General features: G+C 42.6%; 1 protein-coding gene across 2 annotated transcripts in view; it reads left to right on the top strand.

Moving 5' to 3' along the window:
- The window catches only part of CXADR (CXADR cell adhesion molecule), a 98,446-nt gene that overhangs the window by 43,890 nt on the left and 37,205 nt on the right, over nt 1–17,351 (top strand). For both annotated transcript variants that reach the window (XM_077480058.1, XM_077480057.1), the window contains exon 2: nt 3,235–3,404. In XM_077480058.1, coding sequence (XP_077336184.1) covers nt 3,235–3,404 — 170 coding nt within the window. The remainder of the gene's footprint in view (nt 1–3,234; nt 3,405–17,351) is intronic.

Genomic DNA, 17,351 nt, shown 5'->3' with positions numbered 1-17,351 from the left:
ATATTTCAAATGCAACATGTCACTTTAGAGAATGTCATCAGGGCGATCTTTCCTCATTTTGTGTTCGAGGAATAGAACTGTTGTCTCACTCGCCCAGAGGAGGTGATGGGGAGAGAAGCACGGTGCATTGAAATAAGTAGACCCTTCAGTAGTGGTGGGGAATGGCTTCTTCCAGTGAGCCTTCATGTAAACAGTGCACATTCCTGTGGTACAAGACATGCAGAAAAATCCAGTCCCTGTCCTTTTACAGTGTTTTTTTTTTTTTTTTTGTTCTATTTGCATGTCTATTTAATATATAATTCATCCGGAATTAGAATGTTATCTGTAAATGAGCCATGATGTCCATATATTGCACTGATGAGGACCAAGAAGCCACAAACGGTTGCATGCAGTTTGGAATACACGGCTCTATAGCCGTATTTTTGGTTGGTGTCGCTCCACCCATTGTCCTGAAATGGGGAATTAGACAGGCCATAAATTACACCATTTCTTTCATATAACCACAGATTTCAGGAGAGAAAATTGCCCCCCCCTCCCCCTTCAACACAGTCAGGATGGGGCAATCCCTCCCGCGGAGCTTCTTTGGTGGGGTATGGGGGAGCCGTCCGTCCCTGCCGGGAGAAAACAGTGATTACTGCTGGTGGCTATAGCTGCTGGCAATCGCATTGTAAAAATCAGACTGGTTGCTAGTTTTACCCTAGTCAATTGTTTGGGTATAATCGGCCTGCCCATACAAGGTTCAAGTCATCTATGGCCAAATCTGGCAGCAGCCTGACAGATTTCTGTAACATTACATTCACTGAATGTTGTGTGCCATTTGGTCATGTCAGGCGCCATATTTGGGGCCCTACGACACCAAGTAAGTTGACCGTTCCTGATGTACACAGAAGCCAAGAACCAGCAGATCGGGTTGGAGGAAGCACAATGATCTCTTCATGTAACCTACAGAATCCCATTTAGTCTGACAGCTGAATGGGTCTACAATGCACTTATCCTTTAAATGGGGTCTGACTTGCTGAGCAGACAAGGTTTTGATTTTATCTGACAAGAAATGTGAGCACAATTCTCACAATGTAAATGGAATCTATAGCAGAAGATTACACACTTAAATCTGTCCAAACCAGAGTCTAATGGATATCCTGGGTTTGATGTCTGAAACGCAAAACCATAAATGATAATTTCTTATAAAAAAGAATATAATACAATTAATTTTCCCACGATTCACTATCACTCAATTCTGCAAGTGTTCTAATTTTATTATTGCAGTTTTCTAGTTGGTCTAAAACCACTTTTGACGTAAAGGGACACATTTTGGTTGCTTTGGACAATCTCCAGTTTCCAGGCAGAAAGAACTGTATTTATAATATAAAACTACATGCAGGGCATTGGACAAATCACTGAGGACAAAAGGGATGTGAAATAATTTCATACAGTGGTGTACTGTATGTATTATGGTTTTCACTTTTTTATTTAATTTGAGCCCCCCCTGGCGTCACAACGCTTGCAGGGAACGGAGCCCGGGACACTGGACATCGGGGAGGAGGACAGAGTCCGCAGACACAGCGGGGGGACATCGCAGGATCCAGGGGACAAGGTAAGTACACTGCACCAGGATCCTGCAATGCAATGCCGAGTGACTTGGGGTTACCGCTAATGGTGCTGAAGTTTAACCCCCGAGCCACACTCGGGAAAACTGGGAGGTTAAAGGAGGGTAAAAAGCCCCATCTCAGTGATGGCGAACCTTGGCACCCCAGATGTTTTGGAACTTCATTTCCCATGATGCTCTGGTACTCTGCAGTGTAGTGGAGCATCAAGGGAAATGTAGTTCCGAAACATCTGGGGTGCCAAGGTTCACCATCACTGCTCTATCGTTTGTTTGTTTTTTGTTTTTGTTTTTGTTTTTTTGCCTTTTGTGTCCTCTTTGGGAAGATTTCATTCACTTCCTTTCCTGTAGACTCAGCAGGAAGTGAGAGGATCTCTTTCTGTGTCAGGGAAATTTGCTCTCTATTCTGTTTGCAGCTCAAAATTTTGGGTGTACCTTTTTACTTGCATTCCTTGTGACCTAGATTTTTTTTTTTTTTGTTTTATTTATCAAATGTATTTAATGTTTTTGGAGTGAATTCTAAAGCATTTTCTATTTAAGCTACATTAATAATTTATCCAGCGTAAAATGGAGCTTAGTTATGTGGCATGAGGCTGTATATTCTGCAATATTTAAATTTTTGGTAAACTCATGCAATAAATCCAAGCTGTGCAAGCTGAGATAACATGCACCACATTGATGCATTCACACAATTTTCATATTAACCAGGGGATAAACCAAAGATCAGGAATATTCCTTTATCCCATTGTTTTGCAAATCCAAAGTACACTACTAACTGTATGATTGAATATTTTCTGATATCGCTGTTTTACTAACCTGATGGCTTATTCTAAATAGGAAACCTTTATTTTGTTTGCAAATATTAAAGATTCTAGCTACCAGCAAGAATACCTCCCTACAAGAGCACCTGTCATTTCAGATCCATCATGGCAGCGCCTGTTAGCGGGCATCCGCTCAACTGCTACCCCCATGTCCCTCACCTTGTTGTCACTGCTGCATCACCAGCCCTCCCATTAAAGTGAATGGGCCTGTTGGTGAGTGAACAGCAGGTCAGAGGGGAAGCCACTGTGGGACCGATGACAAATTGACAAATTGCTCTTTAAAAATTATTTAAATGAAGCCTTTTTACTAGTGATTTAAATCGACTTAAATCTAATCCACCCTGGACTACATCACACCTCTGGCCATGTTAGGATTTTCGGTGTCTGAATTTACATAAAACTATTTGCTTCCTTCTAGTCTGTTTAAATTATATCATTTTTAAAATTAAAGTTATAGCTGCCCATCAAGTGCAAAAAAATGTGCTCTTACCAGAAATCATGTGACCTGTCTGAGTCCTATATGATGTCCATGTTATTTGTTTATGGAGAAGATAAGGAGGTGTTCTGTAGTCCCTGTTATTGGGGTGACACAGCTGCTGCTCTGTAGTTACAGTGCAGCATATTCCTTCTAGTACAGGAAGTGTTACTGGCAGGATCACCAGGTGAAAATAAAGGGGGGGGGGGTAGGGATAAAAGACTAAAAAAAGCAAAAAACAAATTCAGTCCCAACCAGTCACGTCTAAAGATTGAGCTGCAATGTATACTGTGTTCCAGTGATACGGACTTACGTGTTTTGTCTTCTCTTTTTAGCTTCTCTGAATGCTTTAGAACTGGTTACGCCAGCCAAGACGTCTTATGATGGTGTTCAAGGTGACAAAACTACTCTGGAGTGCAAGTACACGTTGGCACCAGAGGACAGTGGAACACTGGATATTGAATGGTTTTTGGTGGCAGCCGATTCCCAACAAGCTGACCAGATGGTATGTACAGAGCAACATCCAATCTAACCATCCACAGTATCGGGGTGCATGTAGTACAGCCATTTGTGTTCTGCTATTTAATGTTCTCTGCTATTGCTACACTAAAAAAAGGTATAAAAATGATTCACTTGCAATGTGCCTCTGAACTTGCTAGAACAGTTTAAGGGGTTCTAAACCACTTTTTTTTGGTATGTATCTCTATCTATTTCAATATCTCAAACCTGCCTATACTTTACCTGCTCTGTGCAATGGTTTTGCACAGAGCAGCCCCCGATCCTCTTCTTGGGTCTCCTGCCAGCTTTACAAGCCCGTCCAGCACAGAAGGTTTTTCATTTTTATGCATTAAAGCAGCTCTTCAATCATTTTTTTCAACTTTCCATCTATTACATCTTCTGTCCTTGTTTAAACTTTGGATAGCAAAACATTTTATTTTGCCAGTAAATGCCTTATACAGTCTGTTTGTTTCTTGTCTGGTCATTAGCCTAGGCTTATGACATCACACACAGCTCTCGCTCTTTCTTGTGAGTTTGCCAGGAAGGGAGGGAGTCATAAGAGGGCAAATGAGAGCTGCAGAGCTGGAAGTGTGTGTCTGTAAATCCAGGAAGTGAACAATGGATGCAGCTAGACTTGGTGGAGGGAGATTTCTGCAACATATTTGGCAAGTACAGAAAAAAGATATAGGGAGAGAGATGTTGGGGGGGGGGGGGGGGGGGCACGGCACGCGCATCAGAATGGCAAAGATGTTTTATTACAAAATATGCGAGCAAACTGCAGTTCCTCTTTAAGTCAAAAACCTTAAAGTGGTTGTAAACCCTTACAAACCACTTTCATCTACAGGTAAGCCTGCTTGTGACAAGCAGTCGCGATGACCACCAGCCAAGAGCGATCGCGGGCATGAGAGGCAGAACAGGGAAGTATGTGTACTAAGAGTCCCTACGAGCTGGGAACCACAATCTCTCATCTCCTATAGTCAGTCCCATCCCCCACAGTTAGAACACACATAGGGAACACAGTTAATCCCTTGATCACCCTCTAGCGTTAACCCTTTACCTGCCAGTGACATTTATACAGTAATTGGTGCATTTTATAGCACTGATCGCTGTATAATTGTCAATCGACCCAAAATTGGGTCCGATGTGTCTGCCATAATGTCGCAGTCTCAATAATCGCAGCTAGCCACCATTACTAGTAAAAAAAAAAAAAATATGCCATGAATCTATCCTATTTTGTAGACGCTATAACTTTTGCGCAAACCAATACATGCTTATTGCGACTTTGTTTTTGGTAATAAAGAAAAAAATGTAGAAGAATAACACGCAGATGCCAGTTAAAGCGACGCAGGGCCGTTTCGCTAAAAATGGCCTGGTAATTGAGCAGCCATTTCTTCCGGGGCTGAATTGGTTAATATGATGGCTGTGTAAGGGAATAGTTTTAGGACTTATGATACAAGGCGGTTGATTTACAAGAACTGGAGAGTGCAAAATCTGGTGCAACTGTTTATGGTAGCCAATCGGCTTCTAATTTCAGCTTGTGTAATTAAAGGGGTTGTAAACGCTGTTTTTCCCCTTAATGCATTCTATGTATTAGAGGAACTGCAGTCTGCTCACATAATTTGTAATAAAAACATCTTCGCCATTCTGAAGCTTCCCTCCAACCACTTTGCATTTTTTATATATACTGTGATTCTGTACTTGCCAAATATACTGCAGAAATCTCCCTCCACGGAGTCTGGCTGCATCCATTTTAACTGGTAGGTTTTAGCAGGTGTAGCAAGATGGCAGCGACGGCACATTACTTCTGTTACAAATTCTGATGGGTCGCCAAATCTGATGAAACTGAGGCACACCTCCAGCTCTGCAGCCCTGCAACTCTCATTGGCCCTCTTATGACTCACCCCCCCCCCCCCCTTTTCCTGGCAAACCCTCAAAAAAAAAAAAAAATCTATAGAAGGGCTATTTTTGACTTTCTATGCACATGTTCCTGGAGATGAATACTTTTGAATTCTGTTTAAAAGTGATATGAAGCATGTCACTTCAGACAGTGTGTTCTGTATGCTTGGTTGTGTAGCCCCTCTTTCTGGTACTGCACTGGTTACTGCCACCAAAAGGGTGGTGTTAACCACTTCCATACCGCAGAGTGTCGTATCATGTACTGGGCTTCCAGTGGTGATATCTGAATGATGCCTGCAGTTACAGGCATCATTCAGATTTTTTTTTCAGCTGGCAATTCCCTGCACCATAAGAACAATCAAAGCAGCTGCTTGATCATTTGTTCTTGTAGGCGGCGGGAGGGGACATTCGCCGGAAGTTGGCCATAGAGAAAACCGAGGGCCAGATGGTTCCCGGCAGTCTCTTTGACTCTTGGATGCCCGGGCATGACGCTATGTCACGTCTGGGCCAGCAGAAGTGAACAGTTACGGGGACCCGGCTGTTTGTTTTTTTGGTTTGGTTTTGTTTTATCTCAGGGCTTTCCAGCCTGGAGGAGAGATGTGGGGTCTTGTAATAGAAATAAAAGTGATCAAAAAAAAGAAAGTATAAATAAAAAGGTAAAATAGTAAAAAAAAAATGGAAGCGTTTCCGTGCTCGTACGCAGAAGTGAACGCATACGTAGGTCGCGTCCACGTATGTAAACAACGTTCAATCCGCTTATGTGAGGTGTCACTGCGAACGTTAAAGCGAAAGCAATAATTGTAGCCCAAGACCTCCTGTAACTCCTAAACAGGTAACCTGTAAAAAAAAAAATTAAAGCGTCGCCTATGGAGATTTTTAAGTACCGAACTTCGGCACCATTCCAGGAGCGTGCGCTTTTTTTAGATGTCAGGTATCCATTTACTCGGTGTAACATCTATCACATTATACAAAAATATTGGGCTTTATTGTTTTATTTTTTTTGAAAAAATTGCTGCACAAATACCGCGTGATGTAAAAAATTGCAATTACCGCCATTTTATTCCCTTGGGTCTTTGCTAAAACAATGAAAAAAAATATATAACTAATTGTGTGTGTGTGTGTATATGTATATGTATATGTGTATATATATATATATATATGTATATGTATGTGTATATATATATATATATATATATATATATATATATATATATATATATATATATATATATATATATATATATATACACATTTTTTTTACAGAAATTATTTTTCTTTAGTGGAACTTTACTGCACATAAGGGTATGAATGTTACTCATTTACATATATTATCGTGTGCGGTAAAGCTTAGTGAGTTGACCCCCAATAGTCCGTTCAGAGATTTTTGGCTCGTATAAAGGTGTTTGATCCTGATTTGCTGGCTCGGGCTTTCATGAATGTTTTGGGCTTCTATGGCTGTATTCCTCCTTTCATTAGAGTTTGAATTGATTTACAGTGTTTGGAATTCTATATAGTTGCTGATATTGAAGTCCTTTCCCTCAGCTATACTCTATAATAGGAGTGCCTTCCTTGGCGGGCCGCTGTGTGCAGGATGGACACATTCCGGAATTTCTCTTCTATCTTTTACCAGCAAGCTGGCCGTTATGGAGCGTGAACTTTACCCTGCTATGATGGCAATAATTCTGTCCACATGTAGGCATGGGTTGGGGCAACACTGCAGGAGTGACACAGCAAGTCACTGCAGTATGTATGGAATGCTGCTAAAAATATACACCAATACCATGATAACGTTATAACCACTGACAAGCAAAGTGTAGAATATGTATTCTCTCATTACAACGGCATCTGAAATTTGGTGAGATATATTAGGCAGCAAGTAAACATGTTGTCCCTGATGTTGAACAGAAAATGGACCTCAAAGATTTTTGTTTGTGGAGCTACATAGTCGTAGACTGGTCAGGGTGCCCATACTGATCCACAGCCAAAAACGCCTACAATGGCCATGTGAGCATCAGAATTGAACCACAGAGCAAAGGCAGAAGGTGGCCTGGTCTGATGCATCATGTGGGTGGCCGGGTGCGTGTGCATCACTTACCTGGGGAAGAGATGACACCAGGATGCAGCATGAGGAGTCAAGCCAGTGAAGGCATTGTGATAGTTTGGGCAATTTTTCTGCCATTCATGTGGATGTTACTTTGACGCATACCACCTACCTAAACAATGTTGAACAAGTACACCCCTTCATGGAAACTGTATTCTCCAATGGCAGTGGCCTCTTTCAGCAGTATAATGTGCCCTGCCACACTACACAAATGCTTTGAGGCACACAACAAGTTTGAGGTGTTGACATGGCCTTCAAATTCTCCATATCTCAATTGAGCATGTGTGGAATGTGCTGGAAAAAGTAGTCAATTCCAGGAAAGCCCCATCTCACAACTTATGGGACTTTCTACAGATAACACAGCATATCTTCAGAGGTCTAGTGGCTCCTGCCTCTGTGCCAGTGTGAGGAGGGGGATAGAGCAGCACCCGCTGCAGGCGGGCACGGCACAGAATTGATTTGTGAGGGAATGCATTAAGGTACAAAATGTCTTGCCTTTTAGAACCACTTTTAAGATCACATAAAGAAATCTATTGTGTATGATAAATTTGTTGGAAGAACGTGACCAATAATTGTCCAGGCCTTGACCAATTCAAAAGTTTGCATACCCTGGCAGAAATTAGGAAATTTTGGCATTAACCACTTTAGCCCCGGAAGGTTTTAACTGACAATTGCGTGGCCATGCTAGGCTGTATACAAACACAATCGATGTCCTGCAATTTTCCCACAAATAGAGCTTTCTTTTGGTGGTATGTGATCCCCTCTGTGTGTTTGTTTTTTTTTTGCCATAAACAAGACCATTTTGAAGAGGGTATTTTTTTTTTTTCTTTAACCTTTTGCTATAATATCCCAAAAACTGTATTAATCAGTTTAGGCAGAAAAAATAAAAAAAATTATATATATATATATATATATATATATATATATATATATATATATATATATATATATATATATATATATATATATATAATTTTTTTTATTTTTTGGGGGTAAAAAAATTCACACTAGGCATATATTGATTGGTTTGCGCAAAAGTTATTGCGTCTACCAACTACAGGATCAATTTTAGGGACTTTTATATTTCTTTGTTTTTACTTTTAATGGCGGCGATCTGTGATTTTTAGCGGGACTGCGACATTGCAGTAGACAAATCTGACCCCAATTTACACTTTTTGGGGACCAGTGACCTTATTACATTGATCAGAGCTGTAAAAATAACACTGGCAGAGAAGGGGGTTAACACTAGGGGGCGATCAAGGGGGTAAGTGTGTTTCCTCAGCGTGTTTTTAACTGTAGCGATGGACTTGCTAAAACATGACAGAGCAGTAGATCCCTGTTGTGTCACTAGGCAGAATGGGGAAATGCCTGGCTTACATGGGCAGTTCCCCATTCTCCCTCTCCTTGCCGTGATTGCGGGCCGCTGGCAGACATGGAGTCCGTGGGACACGCTATCCTTTCTTGATCTACCTGACCTTAGCTTGGTATCGAGATCCCCCAAATGTTCAAATCATCTTTGTAAAGTTTCATTACCTCGTTACGCAGGTCTTTTGAGTCTTCTACATCCTCGTGGCAGTGTCTAGCCTGCTTAGTGCATCCATGTGAGAGCTAACAAACTCATTGACCATTTAACCACTACAATACAGGGCACTTTCACCCCCTTCCTTCCCAGCCCAATTTTCAGCTTTCATCGCTCTAGCGCTTTCAGTGACAATTGCGCGGTCATGCTACACTGTACCCAAATGAAATTGTTATCATTTTGTTCGCACAAATAGAGCTTTATTTTGGTCTTATTTATTCACGACTCCGTTTTTTTTTTTTTTGCGATATAAGCGCAAAAATAGCGGAAATTTGGAAAAAAAACAATATTTTCTTTTTTCTATTTGAAAAGAAATCCAATAAAATCTAATTTTGTCATAAATTTAAGCCAAAATGTATTCTGCTACATGTTTTTGGTAAAAAAAATTCCGTTAAGTGTATAATTGGTTTGTGTGATCACGGACATATGTACGCAAATGATCATGTACATATGTGTGCAGGTGATCACGTACATATGTGTGCAGATAATCATTGGGACATGTGATTTTAGTGGGACATATGTGGGGGACATGTTTTTATTATTAGGGACATGTGTTTTTATTATTTGGGGACATGTATGTTTTGGGGACATGTGTGTTTTGGGGACATATGTGGGGACTGTGTTTGTACTGTGTGGTGTGTTGTGTGTTTACACTACACTGATGATCAGTGAGTAAAAAGCTGTAAAAAGCAGCCCATACTCACTGATCATCAGCCGGCTGCAGCGTTCTGCTCTCCTCTCCTCAGCGATGACTTCCGTGTGAGGAGAGGAGAGCCGATTGCCTAGCAACCGGCTGTTTGTTTATATCACATGACGGCCGTGATTGGCCCTCCTGATCACATGACGGCCGTGTCCAATCACAGAGCCCTCCTGCCGATCTGAGATGTGCCGTGTCCGGGTGACACGGGCGCATCGGGATCGCGCCGCTGCGCGAGCGCGATCCCGCTACTCCTGAAGGACGTTCCTGAATGGCCTATCAGGAGTAGACGGCTCCCACCCGGCCGTATATATGCATTGGCCGGGTGGGAAGTGGTTAAAAACAGTCACCAATTGTGATTTAAAAAGCCACAAATGTGGGAAATGAACCTTTTTTAGTTGCTGTTTTAACCTGTGTGTGCCACCTGTGTCTGTACCAAGGCCAAACATTCCAGGGTATGTAAACTTTTTCTATCTGGGCCATTTGGGATGATTTCTGTAATTATGATTTAAAAAGGATCCAAAAACCTGCGATCATGTCTTCATGTCATTGCTATCCTTAAATAAGACTTGTTTTGGCATTATCAGTCGTATTTTGATTATTGATGCCAATTTCACAATTTCTGCCAAGGTATGCAAACATTTTGAGCACAACTGTACATCTTAACAATGTTTTCCAGTCATTGTCCACTCCATCTAGTGGCCATAATGAATTTTATTCTGAAATAAATCAATGAGGAAAAAATACCACATTATGTTCACTAGATGGAGATGGCAATTGTAGGAAATCGCTCAGAATTCATTGGGGCTGGGAGAATGTTTGTTTTTTCCTATATGTAAACCCAAGTGTTTTTAATCCATTTAAAAAAAAAAAAAAAAGTGTGCGTAAACCTAAAATAAAAAACAAAATTCGTTTTTAGAGTGCCGTTTAACCACTGCCGCAGCCTCGGAAGAATTTACCCCCTTAATTACCAGGCCATTTTTTGCAATACGGTACTATGTTACTTTAACTGACCATTGCTCGGACATGGCGTTGTACCCAAATAAAATTGTCCTCCCCCCCATGAATAGAGCTTTCTTTTGATAGTATTTGATTACTTCTGTGGTTTTTTTCTTTTTTGCGCTGTAAACAAAAGCCGACAATTTTGAAGACAAATAATAATGTTTACTTCCTACTATAATATACAGCCAAAAAAATGTGAAAAAAAATATTTCTCCATCAATTTAGGTCAATGTGTATTCTACATGTTTTTTTGATAAAAAGAATAAGCATATATTTGCGCAAAAGTTATAGCGTCTACAAAGTACGGGATAGATTTATGGACTTTTACTAGTAATGGTGGCGATCAGCGATGGTTTTTTTATTTTTTGTTCTGTATTTTCAGTTTTTCAGAAACACACTACAGTCCATTTAACATGGTTTCCTGTGGTTTACGTTCATATCTGTGCATTTTATGGAAAGGACCGGGGACATTTTTCTGGTTTGTTTCCTTGGACGTTAATGGATCAAAAACGTGTATTGAAAAACACAAAATGCTCCTCGAATATGCAAATTGCATAGGTGTGAACCAGGCCTTAATTGGGATCCGAAACTTGTTAAAGATGGACAAAACAGTGTTGGACAATTTCAGTGGTCGGCATACTCGGATTCAGTGGCAAAATTTATATTTGGTGCCTAGAGACCTCCAATAGCTAAGAGGACTTTTGGGACTATTGATGGCTGTCCATGTTCTTGGTCAGGGGGTCTCCAAACTTTAGTATGAGAGCCACATCATATACACTATATTGTCAAAAGTATTGGGACACCTGCCTTTACATGCACATGGCATCCCAGCCGTAGGGTTCAATATTGAGTTGGTCCACCCTTTGCAGCTATAACAGCTTCAACTCTTCTGGGAAGGCTGTACACAAGGTTTAGGAGTGTGTCTATGGGAATGCTTGACCATTCTTCCAGAAGCACATTTGTGAAATCAGCAACTGATGTGGAGGAGAAGGCTCTAATTCATCCCAAAAATGTTCTATTGTGCGGGTCAGTCAAGTTCTTCCACCCCAAACTGATCTATGTTTATGGACTTTGCTTTGTGCACTGGTCCAAATCATTTGGTTGGTGGAGGGGGGATTATGGTGTTGGGTTGTTTTTCAGGGGTTAGGCTTGGCCCCTTAGTTCCAGTGAAGGGAACTCTTAAGGCGTCTGCATACCAAGACATTTGGACAATTTCATGCTCCCAACTTTGGGTGAACAGTTTGGGGGATGCCCCCTTCCTGTTTCAACATGACTGCGCACCAGTGCACAAATTAAGGTCCATAAAGACATGGATAAGTGAGTTTGGTGTTGAACAACTTGACTGGCCTGCACAGAGTCCTGACCTCAACTCAATTGAACACCTTCGCCATTTCCTTGCAGACCTTGTGTTTGACATATATGCTTTAGTTACATTGACTCACTGCTTGGAATTAGAATGTATTTTAAGCGTTCAGACTGACTTTACTCCATGCTAGTTTTGGTTTAGCATTGAAACCATGCAAAGCCAAGAAACTAGGATGTAGAACTTGGAATATCAGGAGTCCCTGTTCCTTATTGATAATTAGTCAGCACATTACAGTATGCTAGGTCTGATACATTTGTATAGTATATAATGGCGTAGTATAAGCTTCAGTGCTTTTACAAGAAGTTGGCATCTTCCACGGGTTATCAGTCTGTACTTTTCAGCCTGTTTTATCATTGATCTGCCAGGGATGTGAGAGGCAGACTAGCCGCTTTTCATCAAGATTTGTCAATGGAAAGTGAAATCCTTTTACCGTGAGAAAGACTTTATCTCAGATGATTAAATGTCTGATAATTCTCTAAAATTTTCTTATGGCTGGAAATGATATGAAAGCTTTTCTGTATCAGAAACCAGTTCTAGATTTACTGGTCCTTTCTGTTTCAAGTCAATCCAGAACTGATAATTTTTTTACTTTTGAGTAAGGATGAGCTCCGGCGTGTTGGCACAGCCCATGTGCAGAGCCCGCCAGGAAGTTGGCGCTGCGCTAATCACAGGCAGTGAGACATTTCTTGATCTCTGCAGCCATGCATCGGGACAATGTCTCACTGCCTGTGATTAGCGCAGTGCCTGGCGGGCTCTGCACATGGGCTGTGTGAACACGCCGGAGCTCATCCTTACTTTTCAGTGAATGCCTGGGAGTTGAAGCACCTACCCTTTTTTTTCCTGTCTCTCTCAATGGGGATTTCCTACATCTGGATTTCCAGCTCCTGATTCCAACCACATGAAGCATGCAAGTCTTGCTTCTCATGCAGATGTTTTGTAATGCAAAATAAATTAATCGAGCAGCAACACCGTGGCAAAGTGGTTAACACTTACACATAGAAACACTAGTGTAGTCGGTTCAAATTCCACCCACTGCACTACCTGCCTGGAATTTTCATGATCTCCCTGCGGCTGTGTGGGTTTCCTTTTTTGTAATCCAGTTTCCTCCCACACTGACATGCTGGTAGGTTTATTGGATCCTGCCTAAACTGTCCCTAATGTGTGTATGTATAATCGGAGTTGGGGATCTTAGATTGTAAGCTCCTCGAGGACAGGAATGAATGTAAAATATACACTCACCGGTCACTTTTGGGTACACCTTGGTAGTTCGGGGTTGGACCCCCTTTTGCTTTCAGAACTGCCTTAAAGCGGTTTTGTACAGAAAATTGCAAGTTCATCTTATTCAAATGGTTTTGGAACATAGATGCAGTTATGACCATTGAAATAAAATAATATGCAGTATTTACCTTTTATTTTTAATGTTTATGCCGACTTCCGGGCTCTCCTTCCGTGGGAGTAGGCGTGTTTATCGGCTTCGCAATGGTCCCTGGGAAATTTCCCAGGAATCAGTGGGGGACACAGTGATGCCAAAATCTTGTGAGATTTCGGAAGGAGGACGCCGGTCACGTGACGAGGGCATGTCCGAAATTGCCATTTTAAAAGTGGGCAGGCAGCTCTATCTGCCATTACCACTATAGCACATGAGACAAGAGGAAGGAAAACAAAGAGGACACTCAATGAGCATGTGCGAGATGGAGCAGTGAATGCTGGGAGCTCAGCATCATCACATCCAGGAAGTAAATGCCTGTGGGCTTCAAACGCCCACAGTGAAAATGGAAACCGCCGGACTGCTTTTTTAAAAGTTTTCCTTAGCAATGAAATCGTCACGCTGGGGGTTAAAAAGACGCCGATCGTGACTGCAAAGACACCGTAGGAATCGCCCACCAGTGACACAGGTTAAAAAAAAAACGGCAGCGGAATCCCGCTTTAATTCTTCGGAGCATAGATTCATCAAGATTTTAGAAACATTCCTCCGATTTTGGTTCATGTTGACATGATGGCGTCATCAGTTGCTGCAGATTTGTCGGCTGCACATCCGTGATTCCAAACGCCAAATAAAGGTGCTCTGACCTGGAATCGGCACAGAGCCTGTAAAGTTGGAGCTCTTAATCTGCATATTGATTCTTAGTTGCTCACACATTTTGCAGCCTTTGGATTGCCATGGCATTTAAGCACCTCAATACAGTGCAGTTACACCCCCTTCCTGACCAGACCAATTTTCAGCTTTCAGCGCTCTCACAGTTTGAATGACAATTACTCAGTCATCCAACACTGTATCCATATGAAACTTGCGTCCTTTTTTCCACACAAATAGAGCTTTCTTTTAGTGGTATTTAATCACTAGTGGGTTTTTTATTTTTTGTGCTATAAATAAAATAAAACGTAAATTTTGTGAAAAAAAATGCCTTTTTCTTCGTTTCTGTCATACATTTTTGCTAATTAGTAATTTTTCTTCATAAATTTTGGCCAAAATTTATACTGCTACATATCTTTGGTAAAAATAACCCACATTAGTGTATATTATTTGGTTTTTGTGAAAGTTAGAGTCTACAAACTATGGTGCCAATCGCTGAAAATTGATCACTTCTGATCAGGCCTTCAGTACATCAGGTGTACCTCATTTCTTGAGACACTAACAAGTCAGGAAAGTACAAATACCCCCCAAATTAACCCTTTTTACAAAGTAGACATCCCAAGGTATTAAGTAAGTAGCATGGTGAGTTTTTTTTAAGTTGTCATTTTTTCCCACAATTCTTTGCAAAATGAAGATTTTTTTTTTTTTTTTACTAAATTGTCATATTATCAGGTTATTTCTCACACACAGCATATGCATACAACAAATTACACCCAAAAATACATTCTGCTACTCTTCCCGAGTATGGCGATACCACTTGTGTGAGACTTTTACACAGCCTGGCCACATACAGAGCACCAACATTGAAGTAGTACCTTCAGACGTTCTACGAGCAAAAATTACGCATCTCCTTTCTCAACCACCTATCACACTTTTGAAGGCCTTGGAGTACCAGGACAATGGAATTTCCCATAAAATTACCCCATTTTGGAAAGCAAACACCCCAACGTATAATCTGTGAGGCATAATGAGTCTTTTGAACGGTTCATTTTTTTTCCAGAAGTTTTTGGAATATGTGGAAAAAAATTAAAACGCATTTTTTTTTTTTTTTACACAAAATTGTCAATTTATAAGATATTTCTAACACACAGCATGTATATAGCAAAAATTACACCCCAAAATACATTCTGCTACTCCTCCCGAGTATGGCGATACCACATGTGTAGGACTTTTACACAGTCTGGCCACATAGAGAGGCCGAACATTAAAGTAGTACGTTCAGGTGTTCTAGGAGCATAAATGACACATCTCATTTCATTCCTACCCATCACACTTTTGAAGGTCCTGGACCACCAGGACAGTGAAATTACCCACAAAATGACCCCATTTTGGAAAGCAAACACCCCAACGTATATTCTATGAGACATGGGCTGCAAATAGGTACTCGGGTACTCTGATGGGCTGGAGTACTCGGGTACTCTGATGGCCTGGTGACAGGTACTCGGGTACTCTGATGGCCTGGTGACAGGTACTCGGGTACTCTGATGGCCTGGTGACAGGTACTCGGGTACTCTGATGGCCTGGTGACAGGTGCTCGGGTACTCTGATGGCCTGGTGACAGGTGCTCGGGTACTCTGATGGCCTGGTGACAGGTGCTCGGGTACTCTGATGGCCTGGTGACAGGTGCTCGGGTACTCTGATGGCCTGGTGACAGGTGCTCGGGTACTCTGATGGCCTGGTGACAGGTGCTCGGGTACTCTGATGGCCTGGTGACAGGTGCTCGGGTACTCTGATGGCCTGGTGACAGGTGCTCGGGTACTCTGATGGCCTGGTGACAGGTGCTCGTGTACTCTGATGGCCTGGTGACAGGTGCTCGGGTACTCTGATGGCCTGGTGACAGGTGCTCGGGTACTCTGATGGCCTGGTGACAGGTGCTCGGGTACTCTGATGGCCTGGTGACAGGTGCTCGGGTACTCTGATGGCCTGGTGACAGGTGCTCGGGTACTCTGATGGCCTGGTGACAGGTGCTCGGGTACTCTGATGGCCTGGTGACAGGTGCTCGGGTACTCTGATGGACCGGTGACAGGTACTCGGGTACCCTGTTGGGCCGGGACAGGTACTCGGGTACCCTGATGGGCCGGGACAGGTACTCGGGTACCCTGATGGGCCGGGACAGGTACTCGGGTACCCTGATGGGCCGGGACAGGTACTCGGGTACCCTGATGGGCCGGGACAGGTACTCGGGTACCCTGATGGGCCGGACAGGTACTCTGAGGGGTGGTGACAGGTCCTCTTTATTGGGGGGGGCAATCAGTATGATTGGTGTACACTGTATGCGGTAACGAGATGTTTACCGCAATCTCCTCCTCACACACGATCGGTGTGTGAGGAGGAGAACCCGGTAACATCCCGTTACCGCGGTTTGTTTACATTTTAGTGATCGGCTGTGAAAGGATCACAGCCGATCATGCGGGTAAACAGCCGGCCAATGGCTGTTTACCAGCGTCGGTGACGAGCAGTGTTCCCGGGGAACACGCCGCCACCGACGTGCACGTTCGGGGTGTGACCATCTGTGATCGGCCGTGACTTCATCACGCCCAAACACGTGGTAAACAGCCATAACGAATGGCTGTTCACCCCCTTCGGTGGCGAGTGGTGTCTCCGTGACACGCCGCCACCGAAGAAACAGGGATGCGCACGATCGCGCTCATTCCCTGTTTAAACGGGAGGCCGTCATATGACGGCCTCCCGCCACATTAGGTGCGCCGCCTGGCCGTCATTTGACGGTCGGCATCTAGTTAAACGCCAACAGTTATCGGATGGAAGAACACAAGAACAGCCTACATTGTGTTCATTAGATTCCCTTATTGCAGAACATTTTATAGTCCTAAAACCAATACTTTTTTTTGTAGTATTGGATAATGTGGTAAGTGATTAGAACCCCTGTCAGGTTTGTATTGCTGCTTGTGTCCACACTAGGGAGATTCATGTATTCTGGTGACTACTGTCACTGAAACAAGTGACCTGCATGAGTCTTTAGTGCTGCTCCAAGCAGGATAGATATGTATTTCCCCCGTTGGTGCTCAGGAGTAGTGCCAGTGTCCATAGTAGTGTCAATAGAAGAGGCTTGAAACGCCATTTTCCCAGCCTGATCCTTGTGAATGTGTCACTGCCTCAGCCAGCGCTGCTCCACTGATGCGTTTTGCCCAACCCACCAAGGCTTAGACATAGAGGTGAGA

The sequence above is a fragment of the Lithobates pipiens genome, unplaced genomic scaffold (assembly GCF_037356315.1).
Source record: "Lithobates pipiens isolate NorthernLeopardFrog02 unplaced genomic scaffold, aLitPip1_a1.2 Scaffold_16, whole genome shotgun sequence".
Lineage (NCBI taxonomy): Eukaryota > Metazoa > Chordata > Amphibia > Anura > Ranidae > Lithobates > Lithobates pipiens.
The sequence above is the reverse complement of the archived record's forward strand: the minus strand, read 5'-3'. Positions and strand labels throughout refer to the sequence as shown.